The sequence below is a fragment of the Lagenorhynchus albirostris genome, chromosome 13 (genome assembly GCF_949774975.1).
Source record: "Lagenorhynchus albirostris chromosome 13, mLagAlb1.1, whole genome shotgun sequence".
Taxonomy (NCBI): domain Eukaryota; kingdom Metazoa; phylum Chordata; class Mammalia; order Artiodactyla; family Delphinidae; genus Lagenorhynchus; species Lagenorhynchus albirostris.
The window spans coordinates 54,158,772-54,177,959 of NC_083107.1; the positions used below are offsets into that span (position 1 = coordinate 54,158,772).

At 35.6% G+C, this 19,188-nt stretch overlaps 1 protein-coding gene across 1 annotated transcript in view; it reads right to left on the reverse strand.

Annotated features, from left to right (window-relative positions):
• Positions 1 to 19,188, reverse strand: part of PLEKHH2 (pleckstrin homology, MyTH4 and FERM domain containing H2) — a 110,193-nt gene that overhangs the window by 18,863 nt on the left and 72,142 nt on the right. Inside the window, exons 18-24 of the mRNA XM_060169484.1 lie at positions 15,704 to 15,812; positions 14,642 to 14,754; positions 8,317 to 8,496; positions 6,323 to 6,420; positions 4,522 to 4,699; positions 3,487 to 3,642; positions 1,534 to 1,631 (exon numbers count right to left, since the gene is read on the reverse strand). Coding sequence (XP_060025467.1) covers positions 1,534 to 1,631; positions 3,487 to 3,642; positions 4,522 to 4,699; positions 6,323 to 6,420; positions 8,317 to 8,496; positions 14,642 to 14,754; positions 15,704 to 15,812 — 932 coding nt within the window. The remainder of the gene's footprint in view (positions 1 to 1,533; positions 1,632 to 3,486; positions 3,643 to 4,521; positions 4,700 to 6,322; positions 6,421 to 8,316; positions 8,497 to 14,641; positions 14,755 to 15,703; positions 15,813 to 19,188) is intronic.

Genomic DNA, 19,188 nt, shown 5'->3' on the forward strand with positions numbered 1-19,188 from the left:
TCGTTACCCAGAACTCCTGCGAATCACCTCAGCTCATGAACCCCTGAACAGAGAAGCTCTCGTGGCTCAAAACCACCATTTATTCAGATCAAAGGAGTCTGTTCAAACAGTGGTGACCCTTCAATGTCTGAGTGTGTAAGAGGAATCCACAATATGAATGCACAATATTTATTTAACTGTTCCCCTATTGACAAACTTAAGTGCCCCCTACAACACTTATTTTTCACTGTTATAAAGCATACTGGAATATTCTTGCCCACTTGTGCGGGTATTTCTGTGGAATAAAGTGTCAGAAAAAGAGATCCTGAACTGGATCAAAGGCTGTTACATTCTTTATGTTACATAGTACCCTTACTTCTCATATCCCAATTTCAGATCTATGAACATATTCCAAAAGTAGCCTTCTGAAAGAAGTCAACACTTCACCAATAATTCTACCAGGCTCTTGGTCTGATATTTTAGATTTCTTACTTTATGGGATATGAGTCAAATAAAACAAGAAAATACTTTTTTTTAGTTTTTTTGCTGTTGTTGTACAGTTAATATGACCTGGTCAGTGAACACTCTTTATTAAATACCACCTTCTACTAATACATGGAAGAAAAGAAGATATTAAAAAAAAAAAGAAAGAAAACCTGATTTCTGATCATTTGCCAAAGTCTTTTAAAATTGTATCAGTTGAGAAAGTGAGTGCTCCAGCCCTACCAGCTTTTTCCCAGTTCCTGAAACACTGCACAGCCTCCTTATACAGGCTTTGAACATCATTTTCCATCCATTTCCACTCTCAGCGCCTTTCTGACGTGGGCATAAGCATCATTTCCTTAAAGAAGCCTCCCAAAGTCTCCAGGCTAGGTCAGGATTTTTGCCATGTGCTCTCACAGAGCCATGCTCTTTTCTTTCAGAGAACTTAATATGTTATTATATACTCATTAGAGTCATTGTAAAATTAGCAACCGTCTTCCTCACTAGCCTGTAAATTCCAAAAGATCAGGGATTGTGTCTGTTTTTATTATCATTTTATCCAGAGCATCTAGCTAAGTGCCAGGCTTATAGTTGAAGCTCAATAAATACAGAGGAAGAGAGAATATGAAAGAATAGGAATGAATGGATATGAATATATCACTTCTGAAAGACTTGGGTAAACAAATACTTCTTACTACAGATCTGCAGTAGGGTATTTGAGTATTCAGTCTTATGAAAAAATGTAATAATAGTGTTAAAGGAAATTTTGAAAGTGAAAAATTATATCAACTACCCTAAGAGAGCAGCTATATTTTCCTATAGTTTTTTTCTAATCTTTGTCCAAGTGCATATTTTTATAAAATATAATTATTCATGACATTAACAAACTAGAATTAGAGAAAAAAATTTATATGACAGTTTCTTCTTCCTACAGCAACAGTTACCATTTATAAGAAAACATATAAATGAATATAACTTTTAAGGTTATTCAATAGGAAACTAAATTGTAGGTGCATGATTTGAACATAGACGCATACTCCCACTTTGGCACTTGGCAATGGCATTACACACCTGTTTTTATAAGTGAGACGAACGGTTCTCGTACCTTCCCATTTCCCGGGCTGCTGTTCTTTGGAAGCCTGTTCCCATTTAGAGATAATGTCACAAATCTAGAAGGGAAGTGGAAAATGGAGATTCATAATATTTTTCACATTGGGTATTTTTTGAAGACAAGCATGTCTATAGACTGAAATTTTTCAATTAATGTGATCAAACCAAATGGACTGGTGCTTTCTGTTTTAAGCTTCTGCAGCTCTGAGTTTAGAATTTAATTATAAATCACTCTTTGGTCCTCTTATCCTTTTGGACACACATTAACTTTGGACTATGGCCATGAATTTTTTACTCAAAAAGGAATCTTAATGAAGGACTGCATGAGACTGGAAACAAGAAGATTCCAGGAATTTTTTCATGATTTAGTCACTGAAGAAGCAACTTCCCACCTTCTGAGTTTATAAAGATGGGAATAACTGATGTTATACCAAAGAAATCTGAAATATAATGTTAAGATTTTTGATTGGGAAAGAACAAAAATTCTTCAGGAACCAAATAAATGTTTGTTTGTTTTTTTTAAACTGGTCATTTGAGAATTATAAATAACAGTTTTCAGAATTATGGGGTAAGCAGTTATTCACCAAAGCCCCTGATATTTACTCAGTTCAAGCCAACCAAAAATACTAGCTTATCTTATTGACTAATTATTAACAGTGCTCAAGGAATGTCTGTCTCAAAAATTTACATTTGGAATTGTTGATCTAAACAGGATATACTTGGAGCTGAGAAGAAAAAGACATTCATTTATCTAGATGTCTCAAAATGCAGCTGAAGAAATAAGCCAGGGGTGGGGTGGAGTGAGGTGGAAATCCTATCTTCTGACCAGTACTCCTTAAGGAACTAAGTATGAGCTTTAACATAGTCTGCGGAACCCCATGGACACCCAACAGATCGTTCTGCAAGTGGAGCTGGGCTTCTGGGAGTTAGATGAAAGTACTGATATTTCACATGTTCTAAACTCATGGGTGTGTCCCTTGCTTTGCCCCAATTCTTTAATCTCCAAATCATAGAAATACCTTTACTCCATAACAAGGTACTTATTCCCAAGAGCAATCAAGGACCACATCAAGTAAGAGGGTCCAGACCTGGTTCTAGCTGTTTGATTTGCCATAAATCATTTTTCACTCTGGGCTTCAGTTTCCTCATTTGCAAAATAAGTGGGTTATTCCTCTAAGGTTCCTTATGGTTCTATATTCTATATTTTTAATTGTTGCCATTGCTAGATGGAAACTTTATTACAGTTATTTTACTATGACCTAGAAAACATTTTTAAAGAATCTTCCAATTCTCTGTCTTTGCTCATGATTTTCCTTATATCTGGAATCTCTTCTTTATTTCCACAGGTCCATATTCTACCAATCCCTCAAACACCAGTTGAGCTCTTCCCTAATTTCCAATCTGAACTTAATCTCTCCCTTTGTAGAATGTTCACCTCGCTCTTTGTATATTTATCACTTTCAGATTGAAGGTTATCAGTGTATAAGGCTACTCTTTCCTAAGCAAATTAGAAGTTCACTGTGTGCAGGGACAATTTCTCGACCTTCTTTATATTACCCACAGGGTCTGGACCAGCTCCTGGGACACAATAAACAGTTCCATGAATATTGCTGAGTGAATGAATAAAATGGAAAGCCATTTTATTAGACCTTCCACACCTCCACTCTTTTTACCCTAATATTTAGGGTATTATTACTATTATTAATCCTCTTCTTCTCTTTAACATGGAGTATGTGTGTGTGCAGATTGTATTAAGAATTCTACGGCTTCAACAAAGTCCTGCAATATTATTTTTATTATGAAAATTAGATTGCTTAAATTTTTGGAAAATTCTTGAGCTAAACTTTTTGCAAATAGCAGAGTAGCTTCTTTGCTGTTTTCTGGGTCTGCCTCCTTAAAAGGAGTTGGTTTTACCTTGATGTTTCCTTGAAGACAATGCTCTAAATCCCTGCCAGAAGGATCATCTGTGAACAATGCAAATCCAGACTGTGCTGGCCTCCTCATCCCTGTATCCTGGTTCAAAGTATTCAAAAATTCTTCCACTGTGGTGGATGCATCAAATCCAACTACCTAAACAGAAATAACAAAGTCGTTCTCTTAATAAAAAGGTACAAACATTTCAAACTTAGATTCCAGGGGGGAAACAGGGCATTCTTGATGCATGATTAATGATAACATATTTATCTAGGTGTTTTAACTTTTTTTCCAAAGCTCCGCTGGAGAAATTTAATGTCATCTTAGTCATTAGCTTGATGTAAGAATTCAGAAATCTTGGCTTCAGCCAACAGACATGAATTCAAAGTAGAAAGATCATTTGACAGCTGCAAACATCTTGCAGAGATATTATGCCTGCCCATTAGAAGCAAACCAAGAACTACAGTACAATATGTAATCTTTAAGCAAAGGAAAAAAAAAAGCACATTTAATTTTTGTTTCTTTAATATGCAGTTAAGTATCTGAATTCCATGATAAAAGGCTTAGAGCTACAAAGACTAATTGTTAGCTTCGGAACGTGTTTGCTTGAGTTAATAAGCAAGCAGTTAGATCTGAGTTGGGAGGGCTTGGACAGTTTTCCCAGATAATTCCTCAGATCTGGAGACTTTAAAGAGACTAAACCTGTACACATCCCACACGTTAGTAATTATTTTCTCACCTAGCCGGTACCCAGGTGGGGAAAGGCCTCAACCTTTTTGTTTTTCTCCATCAGAATTATAATGGTAGTGAAACTCCTCCCTTATTTGGTTCAATTATGGATTTTTTTAGTGTGAATCCTTTTTAGCAAAACTGTTTCACAACTCAGCTGTCCTGACAGAAGGTCTAATACATTTGCATATTTATCACTGCCAGGAGCTGACAGAAATAGGGAGACAGTCTCACTTCCCAGTTCCACAGAGTGCACTTAGAATTCTAGACTAAGCATGTTTTCACTGGGTAGAAAATCTAATCTACCTGATATATCCCATTCATGAAGTGTACGGGGATACTGAAGGGCAAAGAATGATGATACGGGTTTCGAAGAAGGGTGGAAAGAATTTCCATTCTTGAGGGTCTTGCTTCTCGATCTCCATTCTGTTGCGTTCTTTCTACACATCGTTGGCAGTAAATGGCATATTTTCCAAATTCTGTCCTATAATACAAAACTTAAGATAAAGCCTAAGAACAAATTTAATTAAGACAACCTTTTACATATATGAAACCATTAAGAAAGCTTTCCTTGGTATACAAATATTACAATGTATTATGCTAATGTTGACAGTAATTTTTCTTTTCTTTTCTTTTCTTTTTTTTTTTTTTTTTGCTGTACGCGGGCCTCTCACTGTTGTGGCCTCTCCCGTGTGGAGCACAGGCTCCGGACGCACAGGCTCAGCGGCCATGGCTCACGGGCCCAGCCGCTCCGCGGCATGTGAGATCTTCCCGGACCGGGGCACGAACCCGCGTCCCCTGCATCGGCAGGCGGACTCTCAACCACTGCGCCACCAGGGAAGCCCAATTTTTCTTTTTGAGTGATATTAACTGCTGTCACTTTTCTCAAATTCTAGTGTCTTTACTTTTGCTACTGACTAAACCAGACTTCCCCACAAAACAATCTTTATTGTTATTGTATTATTATAGTCACAAAATAAATCTAAAATTACCAGACATTTTATGGTCAATATACAATGATTATATTAACAAACATAAGGAAAATAACTGTATAAAGACTAGTACAGGATAACTTAAGAAGTGCATGATGAGGAGAGTTCTCTTTTGAAGAACATAGAAGTTAATGCCATTCCTGCTAAGCAAGGTAAGAAAATATCTTCAAACAAAAATAAAAATATATTTTCCTTTTTTGCAAAACGTGCACTTCTTTAAAAATGTTAAATGTTAAACAAAACCAGTGGAGTAAATAAATCCAGTAAAAGCTGGATAGAGATCTTATTTGCCCTCATTTGTTATATATAATTTTTATTCTGTTTATAAAAGCAGGTTGATAATATCTCTAAATATATTTTTATTCCAGTGCCTTCTAGGTAGACTTTAAAATGTCACCTTTGTCTGGAGGGGTAGGGGGTCCTCAGTGACTGCTATTGGAATCACATGACCTTGATGACAGAGTCTCCAAAATATATTATGAGCTGGAGTATATTTTCCTACTGCTTTCAAGTTGTTTTTTGATTCATCATTTGTTTGTTTGTTTGAATCCCAGAGTCTGTTTAAACAACCTAATATGAACCTCTTGGACAAAATGATCCTGAAAACCCTTGGCTGGGTGCCCTGGGTCTCACTGTAAGAAAGCCCCTCTGACAGCTGAATTTTATGAGTCTTTTTCAAAGGAGTAAAAATTCTGAAGTAATTCAAATACATACAATTATAAAAGGTGGGAAGACCATCAGAGAAGTCTTCTACATAAAAGAATTCAATGTGAAGAAAATAGTAATAGGAAAAATAAGGAAACAAAATAGTTGCTTTTACTGAATGAACACCCACTAATGATAACACATTCATACTTGAAATGTACATAGACTTTTCACTTAAAATATTCTTTGTCAGTTTTTCAAGCTTTTACTGTAATCTTCCATAAGAGATTTAACATAACAAAGGAAATATTTTCCCAGCTCCGCATGAATGATAACCAAAGGCTTCCTGTACCAACATTTGTTTCACACATTCTTCCACAAATGTACCTGGCAGGTTACTGAATACCTTTGACTTATTGTAGACACTCAGAGGCCACATAAATGGTTTAGCTGGCTAGAATTCTGCGTACCTGGAATCTGCATTCCTCTTTAGGTGGAGTCTGAGGAGCCACAGGAAAGGATGATGGGGAAGGAAGAGCCCAACACAGAGCGCTAAGAGCTGCCAGCCCTGGGCAAAGAGAAGCATCACAGGTCAGACACCATGTGGTCGTCAGAGATCCAAGTCAGGGCAAGTATGACTGACAGAGGCTGTGAGAGCAAGGGGATGATGACAGTCTTACTTGACCCCACATGTTTTTGCTTTTTCCATATATGCATTATCTGCTTAGAGCGTTTATAATACATAAAAACATAAAAGCTTCCTATTGGGTCAGAACCATAATCCATCTAGTTGTATATATTGTTGTCTACAACTGAGGTACCAGAAGACATGATATGGTAGTCCTTTCTGATATCACACCCAAAGATCAGGGAAATTGTTGCTTTTTGTTCATTTATGTATTAACTCATTCATTGAAATATAAGTAATGGCACTGAGAAAGGGCAGATTGAAAAATAGTAAAAAAATTATTTATACAAAAAGCAAAACCTATCTACCCATATATAGATACATACCTAAATAAGGGGCAAGTACAAAAATATTAACAGAGGTATGTCTAGGTAATAGAATTGTATGTGATTTTTATTCTTCTCTTGCTCTGGACTATATTCTATTTTCTATCTTAATTTTTTTAATTAAGCAAGTATAACTTCAATAATTTTTTAAATGTCATATAAAAAAGGAGAAGGGGGAAAGGCCCTGCCCTTGAAGAACCTACAGTCCAGGAGAAGACATTATATATTGAAACAGTAATTTATAATATAATATCGCTAATACATTGTAATAATATTTTTTAAGTATAACCAATGGAGGGAATGACTTACTGTTGCGGAAGTCAGGAAGGAATATATGGGAGAGATGTTGCTTGGGCTGGACGGTGAAGTCACAGGTAGGAAGAAAGCAGAGGGATCCAGGTAACAGGAATAATGCCAGGTGCAAGGTGAAGGATAATGCAAAGGCAGGGTATGTTTGAAGAATGGGGAGAGTTTATTCATTCACTGTACACTGGAGGCAGGAAGTATAAAATGAAGTGGAGAAAGAGGAGGCCACTGGAGCCAGACTATGAAGGGCCCTTGATTCACATAAAGATTAAGCTTCAGAACCCCTCTATGCACAGGTCCCCTCCAAGTCCCTGGGACAGGCCCGACGAGCTGTCCTAGTCATATGACATGGTCATACGTTCTTTTAAAATGTGTAAAAGTAATGTATTTTGTACTCTTTTTCTTGGAGAGTATTCGCTGCATAAGCTTCAAGTCCCACAAAACCTGGATCCACCCCTGAGAGTCTTACAGGCTAGGGTAAGAAATTTCTATTTTATCCTGTAGTTGACAGGGAGTCAGTAAGCAAAGATTAAAAGAGGTATTCACTGAAGAGTAAACACAAGTGACCAAAAGCCCCCTGAAAATAAATTCAACTGCACTAATAATTAAGGAAATGCATCCAAAATCAATAGTGAAATACTACTTTTTACCTGGAAAGGAATTAAAAGAAGAATTACACTGAACATTGTTGAAGATATAGGAAAATTCTAGAAGTGGACTCAATGAAATTCACTGGACTTGCACACAAAATTTAGGTTCAAAGATGTCTAATGTAGTGGTATTTATTATAGGAAAAATAACTGGAAAAACCTAAATGTATAGTAATTGATATTAATGCAACTAGTATTAATGTTTTGTAGACTATTGAAGGCTATAGGGGAAATGATTATGTTCTATAGTTTTTAAAAAGTAGTATGTACACTGTAGCTCTAGTAATGTGAAAAACTGTGAGTGCATAAAGATATACACATATGCATTTATATATAAATATAGAAACTGAAAAGATATACATAAAAATATTAATAGCTGTTTTTCCATTTCATACTTTTTGTAATTTTCCAAATGTCTGTATTGAATATGTATTTTTCTTACAATCAGGAACACAACATCATTTAAAATTGCATGTATATGTATCAACAGATACCTGCAGTGGTCCTGGTTGATTCTGTGGCTGTCTCCGTCTTGTCTGTTTAATGAGCTGACAGCAAATTTCATTCTGTAGCTCAGGATGTGTCAAACAGATTTGCAAAGCACTCTGGGCTAGAGATATGTGGTAATCAATTGCAGGAGAGTCAACTGCTGCATTTATAAAAAGTTGGCAGGTCTGAATTAAATGAAAAAAATAGATATACTCAGGGTGAGAAATGATCAGATTTATTCTGCATGAAATACTGATCCTCTTCTTAGCAATAGCTTTTGTTTAAAAGGATGGAAAAGGATATATTGTGATAACACTAATCAAAAGAAATCCAGAGTGGCTACATTAATATCAGACAGAGTAGATTTCAGGGCAAGGAATTCTGCCAGAGATAAAGAGGGTCATTTTATAATGATAAAGGGGTCAGTTCATCTAGAGGACATAACAATCCTAAATGTTTTAATAACATAGCTTCAAAAGACATGGTGCAACAACCTATAGGACTATAAGGAGAAACAGACAAAGTTCACAATTAAAGTTAGAGATTTCAATATCCCCTGTCAATATTTGAGAGAACAAGTAGGCAGAAAAATCAGTATGGATTTAGAAAATCTGAATAACACTATCAACCAACTTGAACTCATTTGTAGAATACTCCACCTCAGAGCAGAATATGCATTCATTTTAAGGGCATATGGAACAGTAATAGTCCCTGGTCTACCAGACTATAAACTTCATAAAGAGAAGGACTCTTTCTTATTTATCTTTGTATTCTCTATACAGCACAGAATTTCTAAACTTATTTGACTACAATCCCTTCCCATCTTTATTTTTTTCTAGTAATACCAATTGGCATCTTTAAAAACTAGTTTACTGAGGAAAATATTTTGGGAAATAGTAGAATAAATAACTTAAAATGAATGCAAATAAATACTTTTTTCCCCCAAAGAGATTAAATTTTGGAGTAGGTTACTAGTAAAAGGTTATAGCATAATCTTTCCTAGACATTTTCCAAAGTAGGATATTAATACTTATCATTCTTCATTTTAACAGTTCATTGTAATAAAACTGTGAAAATTTGTTTTGTTCCTGACTAGAGGAGTAGGTACACTTGCCTGAGAAAGTTTAGGATGGATTGCCTAAAGGCAGGGGAAGCAACTTCAATACTCATAAAGTGTTCTATCTATGAATTCTTAAAAATACTTGCATGCTAATTGAACCCCAAATTATTGTAATAATGTATTAAATAAATTTGTAGTTATAGTGTAATATATATTTGTTTCAATGAATTAAATATATTGGGCTTATTAATGACATTGATATTTGGGAGTAAAATGAAGTTCTGAGAGTAAAATCAGTTTCTTTTGAGCAGGCTATTTTAAAATGTCAGTCTTTTTTTCTTACAACAAATGTCAGAAAACAAAAGAAGTACTGCTTGTGACAGCATATAGTTGGATCGTGTTTTTTTATACAATCTGACAATCTCAACCTTGTAATTGGAGTGTTTAGACCATTTAAATTTAATGTAATTATTAGTATGATCAGGAATAAATCTTCTATCTTGCTATTTGTTTTATATTTGTCTCATATGTTCTTTTTGGTTTTCCTCTTTTTCGGCCTTTTAAAAAATTACTAGAGTATATTTTATGATTCTGTTTTATGTCCTTTATTGGCTTATCAGCTAAACCTCTTTGACTTTTGTTAAGTGGTTGCTTTAGGGTTTTAGCATATATTTTAATCTTTTCACAGTCTACCTTTAAGGAATATTATACCACTTCTTGTAGTATAAGAACCTTATGACAGTATACTTACATTTCCCCTCTCTCAGTCTTTGTGCTATTATTGTCATATATTTTATTTCTACATATAATTTTAAACCCCACAATACAATGTTATTATCTTTCCTTTAAACAGTCAATTATCTTTTAGAGAGATTGAAATAATAAGGAAAAATTCTTATATATTTACCCACATATTTGCCATTTCTAGTGCTCTTCATTCCTCTGCATAAATCCAGATTTCCATCTGGCATCATTTTCTGACTGCCTAAAGGACATCACTAAACATTTCTTGTAGTATTGGTCTTCTGGGGAGTAATTCTTTCAGGTTTTATATATCTGAAAAAGCCTTTATGTCACCTTTGTTTTTGAAAAATATTTTCACTGGATATAGAATTCTAGGTTGATAGATTTTTTTTCCTTGCAGTACTTTAAAGATGTTACTCTACTATCTTATGACTTGTATAGTTTTCAATAAGAAGTCTGCTGTCATTCTTATCTATGTTCTCTATGTGTTAGGTTATTCCTCCCAAACCACCACCCTCTTTATAACTTGTCTAAAGCAACTGATTATGATGTATATTAGAGTAGTTTTTGTCACATTTCTTCTGTTTGAGATTCACTGAGCTTCTTAAATTTGAGAGTTTTATAGTTTTCATTAAATTTGGGAAAAGAAAATTTAAGCCATTATTTCCTTGAATATTTTTCTGTTGCCCTCCTTCCTTTTGTGGAATTCCAATTCCATATATGTTAGGCTGATTGAAAATATACCATTGCTTACTGTACTGTATTCAATTTTTTTCAGTTTTTTTTAAACTCTGTGTTTCATTTTGGATAATTTTTCTTGCTATGTCTTTAAGTTCACTAGTCTTGCCTACTGCATTACCTTACCTGTTGTTAATCTCATCCAGGGTATTTTTTTCATTTTAGCCACTACATTTTTCATCTCTGAAAGTTCAATTTGGATCTTTTAAATATCTTCCATTACTCTTCTTAAAATGCTTATGCTGTCCTCTACCTTCTTGAATATATGAAGTATGGCTGCTAGTCTCCAAGATGGCCCCCAATGATCTCCATCTATTGATATTCAGACAATATCTGAGGCAATCCCCTTCCATATTGTACTAGAGTTAGTCTGTGTGACCAGTAGAGTATGGCAGAAATGATGATATGCCATTTCTGAGGATAGGTTATTAAAAATCAATGTGACTTCTATCTTGAGTACTCTACTTGATGCTTAGTGCATTAGGAGGTCTTTCCATTCTGGATGATAGGAATACAAACTATTTTCAGCTATGTGTAAGCTCCAGGAATTTTTTTTTTTTTTTTTTTGTCTATTCTTTTCTGGTAATTCTTTCCCTAGCCTCAGGTAGTTTGCTCACACACATATGATTATCAGTTCTCAGCTAAAAACTCAAAAGGAACCCTCTGTGAATCTGTGGAGCACTTTCCCACTCTCTTTTGCTCACTCCTCTCAGTTTTGTGAATTCTAAACATCTTGGCCTCCTCAAATTCTAAACTCTGTCTTGGTAACTCAGGAAGACTGCCAAGCACCATCTGGGTGTCCCTCCATGCACTGTGGTCATGAAACTCTCTCCAAGATATTAAGCTGCAACGATTGTAAAGCTTACTTCATTTGTTTTCCTGAGGATCACTGTCCTGCACAGCCTGTTATTCAAGTCTGAAAACCACTGGTAGGGTAAATCCAGTTCCTGTTGCTCCATCACAGCCAAAAAGCAGAAGTTCTTCCTTTTATCTTCTAACTGGTTGTTGCTTGTACGTGTAAAAAGTTCTGATTTCTGCTTATTAATTTTGTACCTCACTATCTGATTGAATTATCTTTTTTTTTTGAATTATCTTTTTTGTTTGTAGTAGTTTTTTAAGTTTTTTTCCCCAGGTATACAATTACATAATCTGTAAATATTTGCATTTCCAATTTGTTCCCTTCTAATTTGTTTTCACTTCCTAATTGCAACTGGTTAGTACCACTAATAGAATGCTAAATAATAATAATATTAATAATAATGGGGATACACTCTATACAGATTATGCTTTAATAAGAAGTTTTTAAAATATTAATGGGAGTGAGTATCATTGTCTTGTTCTTCACTTTAATGAAAATGTTTAAAGCATTTCCCCATAAAGCATGACATTTGTTTTTACTAAGCAGGAATATTTTATCATGTTAAGGAAATATCTATCAGTATTTTATGAATGCCTTTTCACCATCTATAGAGATGACTGTCAACTTAATAATAAATAATATTAATAGACATCCTAATATTTAGCCATCCTTGATTTCCTGGAACAAATCCCTCTTAGTCATGATTAGTATTCTTTTAGTATGATGTTGGATTCTGTTTACTAATACTTTATTAGTTTTTGTATGAAATGCTCTGTTTTCTACAATATTTTCTGGGGTTTGGTAACAAAGTAATACTCACTTCACAAAAAGAATCTGGTGACATGATGACTGAGAATTGCTTCAAAATAATCCAATCTTGGGGAGCAGTGGGGTTGGGGAGAATAAAACAAAATTGGTCATATGTTGACAACTGTGGAGCTGGATGATGAGTATCTTATACTTCATAATATTCTCTCTACTCTTATATATGTTTGAGATTTACCCCCAAAAAAGTAAAAGAAAAAAATTTTGCAAAATTTCCTTCTTTCCTATGCTTTGGGACAGTTTAAACAGCATTGAAATTAACCACACTTATAAAGTTTAGTAAATTTCCCTGTTTAAATTTTCATTCACCTGTGTAACTGGTTTTCACCATTTATATTTTGTTATAAAGTTGATCACTTCATCCAGATATTCAAATATATTTGTATAAAGTCTTTCTTGCTTTGGATATTTGTGTATTCTACAGGTGGATTTTTAAAAACGTTAAAATTATGGTAATTTTAAAACATGAACAAAAGTAGAGAAAACAGTATAATGTACCCATCATCTGGTGTCAACAATTGTCAACAAGCATTTTGCCACACTTGTTTCGTTCAACCCCTGCATCCACTTTTTTTCTGTAGTATTCTAATGTATATCATGTTATTTTACCAATACTTCAGTAGGGCTCTCCAACTGATAAAGATTTTTTTCCCATAACCATCATGTCATCATTATCCCCTTCCCAAATTAACAACAATTCCTTAGTATTATCTAGTAAATATATAATTTTTTGAGATGGGTGAAATGTAGGCAAGAAAAAGCCAAAAGAGAGACAAAAATTGAGACTTTAAGAGACTATGGGAAAATGAAGTACCAAGGTCCCAGTGCAGAGTCAAGACATGAATCCATAGAAGGTACATTATATTCTGAGACTGGAGTAATGGAGGAAAAAAATAGATGAAAGAATGTCTGTTGAGAAGGGAGATTCGAGGTGATCAATTCTGATGCCCTCTAATTTTCCCAATGAACTAGAAGGTAACTTTGTTGTGAGGAGAATTACTAAGTAGGGAATTTGAGGGGATGTGACCAAAGACAAGCAAAAGGAGAGACAGTTGACCCTAAGGAATGAAGACCACAGATTTACATTGGCTCCAGTCCATACGGCTGTTTGATGCTCTCTAGCAGTATGTATGTGATTAATAGGGAAGCAGGCAAGACAGCAGCATTGATCTCGGTTGGGGTTCAGCTGAAGATTGCATGGAACTACAGGTCCCAAGGAACTATGAGTATTAATGAAAGTCATCCAGACTAGATAAAGAAGGAAGAAAAGCCAAGAAGCAGTTATTGTGCTCTCTCTTGATCTCAAAGAAAATAAATGGCTCAAAAAAATGTCTTAGTGAGGATGAGAAATGGAAGAAAGAAAATTAGAGAGCTCATGGGCTAAGAGATTATGGTTAATGAAAGACACATTAGAATTTAAGCTTTTAGAAGTGGTGTACTTATGAGGAATGTTGAGGTCAGGGTGTGGACATGGAGAATTGGAAGGTGAAGCAGGGTAGAGAGGAAGCTTACTGACATTGAGAAGGTCAGGAATCTTAAGGCCGTGGCATTGGTGAGTGAAGTGATAGTAAAGTAATTCAGGGTAATGGCAAGATTTGAGGCAGAGAGAAAGATGTGAGTTGGGAGCCAAAATCCTTAATGAAATTTGAGGAGTTACCAGAAGGTGACTGATGACAGAGATGATGGGGGTGGAGGATTAAGAGTGATATAGTTGAATGGTAAGCTTCAAGTCACCACGGATTTCTAATAGAGGTTGAGTAATAAGAATGTGAGAGTAGCACTGGAGAAGAAGAAGGATATTGATCCCTCTCCCAACACTGAGGTACAAGTGATGTCAGGAGTCTCTCCATTTGAGAGGTTGAAGAGGAAATGATTCTTCTGATATTAAGTGTTTCCCATGGCCCAAACCATAGATAGTTTACTGCAGTAAATCTCAAATCCTCACTCAGAAAGCATATTAAATTCACCTAATTTTATTTCAGTAGATTTTCTTAATCATCATCACATTTTGAATTTTCTTGAAAAGAGTGAAACTTTATAATCTGAAGTTTTATTTTTTCCTATTAAATTTTTTAACAATATATAACTCCATATAAAATCTTACCTTAAATAATTTAATTGCTTCTGTCTGTAGAGCTTCCGAAGGTAGTGTTGTCAAAGGAGAAATGAGTCCTTCTTTGCTGTGACACAAAGTAGGGTGTCTCCATATCTGAGAGGCTAAACACAGAATGAAATATGAACAGGAAATAGAAAGAATCACTTATTTTGGCCTCACATTAAATCAGTCCTTTAGAAATTACCTCATTCTGGCTTGGCTCACAATTTAAGTCATAAAAGTCATGAAAAACCTCTGATAACATTATTTTATTTCAGTTTCCAGGCCATTGGGATTCTCCTATTTCTGTTTTGGATAAATTAAAGCTAGAAGAGTTTGGTACAAATATTCTAGGCCAAAACAAGTCTACCAGGGCGTTGTCATGTTGCTTAAATGTGCTAAAGATTGGTGACCTAGGTTGGGAGATGACTGTACATGAGAGGGAGCTGGGGGAAGATACAGAGAGGAGAAGCCAGAGCAGAAGGAGACAGAAAGATAAAGAGGAACTTGAAGTCATTCCTAAAATCAACATTTATTAAATTCCTATGCTAGATACTGCAAATAAAATGTGATCTCTATTATTAAGTAAAGCAGAGCTTAGAATCTAGGCTCTCAATGGGGAAACCTTAGCCATAAAAAAAACTTCAGTGCAAAGCAACAAATGCTATAAAAGTTTTAAATGGTAAAGTGCATTGGGATATAATTTTAACATTTATTAGGCACCTTTTATGACCCAGATGCTGAGTTGGGATGGGTTGGCTGGGGGAGCTCCTAAGGTAGGTAGGATTTCATCAAGTTGGTGGGGAATGTGAAGGAAGAAGGGTGTTCCAGGCAGAGGGAGTAATGTGAGCAAAGGCAGAGAGGTGTGACAGGATATGGATATGTCAAGGAATGACGGTGTCCTTAGAGCCAAAGAACCACAATGAGAATCCTAGCCCATGACAAGCAAAACCTGTGAGAAGATGGGTACATCTCAGGGAAACAGGAACCCGCAAAGTGAAAACTCTATTAGGCTAAGGGAGTTAGGGGCCCATTTCATAAACCATAAAGCCTTGTACGTTATAAACTTACAAGGTTCCCCTTCTATATTTAGCAATTTGCAAACGAGTTGTTCAAATTCAGATCCAACATTTACATTGTTACTTCCAGCTGCAACAGTCAGGTGATAAAGCCAAGTGTCCTTAAAAATCAAAACATATTAATAGAAATGTTAACCAAGAGACAGTTTTTGATGACTTAAGGAAAAACACAACTTGCATAAACAGTAGAAAACTTTGACAATGGAAAAAAAAACACTCTTAATTTTTAAATAATAACTAAAAGCCACTTAAAGAGTTCTGAAGCCAGCTTATTTGAATTGTGCTCATAGTACCTTTTCCCCATTGTTCACATTTAGAAAAGCGTAAGAAAATTAAGAAAGTAACGTGACATTAAGAGACTAGAATAAATACAACCAATTAATATTCTTTTATGAAATACAACAAATTCTATCAAATTTAAAATCTGACTCCTAGTACATACAAATAGAACATATAAAATACCTAGGAAATCCAGAAAATTTAAAGAAGGAAATAATACCCAGAAGGAACATACCTCAACACAATAAAGGCCTTATAAGAAAAGCCCACAGCTAATATCATACTCAATGGTGAAAAAGTGAAAGCTTGTCCTGTAAGATCTGGAACAAGGCAAGGATGCCCACTCTTGCCACTTCTATTCACCATACCACTGGAAGTCCTAGCCAGAGCAACAGAGTAAGAAAAAGAAATAAAAGGCATCCAAATCGGAAAGGTAGAAGTAAAATTATCTCTGTTTGCAGATGACATTATCTTATTTGTTGAAAACCCTAAAGGTTCCATAAAAACACTGTTAGAACTAATACATTTAATAAAGTTGCAGGATACAAAATCAACATACAAAAATCAGTTGTGGGGACTTCCCTGGTAGTGCAGTGGTTAAGAATCTGCCTGCCAATGCAGGGGACATGGGTTCGAGCCCTGGTCCAGGAAGATCCCATATGCCACGGAGCAACTAAGCCTGTGCGCCACAACTACTGAGCCTGTGCTCGAAAGTCTGTGAGCCACAACTACTGAGCCCACATACCACAACTACTAAAGCCCGTGCACCTAGAGCCTGTGCTCCGCAACAACAGAAGCCACCACAAGGAGAAGCCTGCATACTGCAAGGAAGAGTAGCCCCCACTCACCACAACTAGAGAAAGCCCGCGCACAGCAATGAAGACCCAACACAGCCAAAAAATAAGTAAAATAAATGAACTAATTAATTTTAAAAAATCGGTTGTGTTTGTATACACTAACAATGAATTATCCGAAAAGGAAATTAAGAAAACAATCCCAAAGCAATAGCAAAAAAAAAGAATAAAGTACTTAGGAATAAACTTAACCAAGGAGGTGAAAGATTTGTACACCAAAAACAATAAAGCACTAATGAAAGAAACTAAAGCAGACACAAATAAGTGGAAAGACATCCAGTCATAGATTGGAAGAAGTAATATTATTAAAATGTCCATACTACCCAAAGCAACCCATAGAAATTCAAAGTAATCCCTATCAAAATCCCAATTTTTTTTTAACAGGAATAGAAAAAACAATCCTAAAATTCACATGGAACAACAACAGACCCCAAATAACCAAAGTAATTTTGAGCAAGAAGAACAAAGCTGGAGGGATCATACTTCTTAATTCAAAATACATTACAAAGCTACAGTAATCAAAATAGTATGGTACTGGCATAAAAACAGACATTAGGTCCATCAATGGGCCTAATGATTGCTTCATTAGGCCAATGGGACAGAATAGAGAGTCCAGAAATAAAACCATGCATATATGGTCAACTGATTTTTGACAAGGTTGCCAAGAATACAGTGGGCAAAGGATTGTCTCTTCAATTAATGGTGTTGGGAGAACTGGATATCCATAGGCAAAACAATGAAGTTGGAGGGCTTCTCTGGTGGTGCAGTGGTTTAGAATCCGCCTGCCAATGCAGGGGACACAGGTTTGAGTCCTGGTCCCGGAAGATCCCACATGTTGCAGAGCAACTAAGCTTGCATGCCACAACTACTGAGCTTGCACTCTAGAGTCTGTGAGCCACAACTACTGAGCCCGCGTGCTGCAATTACTGAAGCCCATGCACCCTAGAGCCTGTGCTCCGCAACAAGAGAAGCCACCGCAATGAGAAGGCCATGCACTGCAACAAAGAGTAGCCCCTGCTTGCCACAACTAGAGAAAGCCCATGCGCAGCAACGAAGACCCAACACAGCCAAAAATAAGTAAATAAAATATATATTAAAAAAAATGAAATTGGACCCTGATATCACACAGTACACAAAGTCAATTCAAAATGGAATAAAGACTTAAACATCAGACCTGAAACCATAAAACTCCTAGAAGAAAACATTGAGAAAAAGCTTCTGGACACTGGCCTTGGCAATGATTTCTTGGGTATGACACCAAAAGCACAGGCAACAGAAGCAAAAATAGACATGTGGAATTACATCAAACTAAAAAGCTTCTGCACAGCAAAGGAAACCATCAACAAAATGAAAAGATAACCTACTGAGTGGGAGAAAATATTTCAAATCATATTTCTGATAAGGGGTTAATATTTAAAATACATATAAAACTCATACAACTCAATAGCAAAAAGACAAACAATCCAATTAAAAAATGGGCAAAGGATCTGAAAAACATTTTTCCCAAGAAGACATACAGATGGCCAACAGGTACACAAAAAGGAGCTCACATCACTAATCGTCAGGGAAATACAACTGAAAACCACAATGAGTTATCACCTTACACCTTTTAGAATGGCAACTATCAAAAACAGAACAAAACCCCAAAAAGACAAGAAATAACAAGTACTGGTGAGGATGTAGAGAAAAGGGAGCCCTGTACACTGTTGGTGGGAATGTAAATTGGTGCAGCACTGTGGAAAACAGTATGGAGTTTCCTCAAAAAATTAAAAATAGAACTACTATATGATCCAGCAATTCTACTTCTGGGTATTTATCTGAAGGAAGTTTTATAATATAAATTTATATAAAATAGTAACTCAAAAAGACATATGCACCCCCATGTTCATCACACCACTATTTACAATAGCAAAGACATGGAAGCAACCTAAATGTCCATCGATGGATGAATGGGTAAAGAAAATATGGTATATACATACAATATTATTCAGCCTTAAAAAGGAGGAAATCCTGCCATTTGTGACAACATAGATGAATCTGGAGGACATTTCTGTGTCTGGTTTCTTAGCAATCAGGTTTGTTGCCTGCTAACAAACCAGACACAGAAAGACAAATATCATATAATACCACTTATATGATGGATCTAAAATAGTCAAACTCATAGAAGCAGAGAGGGAATGGTGGTTGCCAGAGGCTAGGGGGGAGAGGAAACAGGGTGGTATTAGTCAAAGGGTACAAAGTTTTGGTTATACAAGATGAATAAGTCCTGGGAAAAAAAAAAGATGAATAAGTCCTAGAGATCTATCATACAGCATGGTGCCTATAGTTAACAATGTTGTATTAC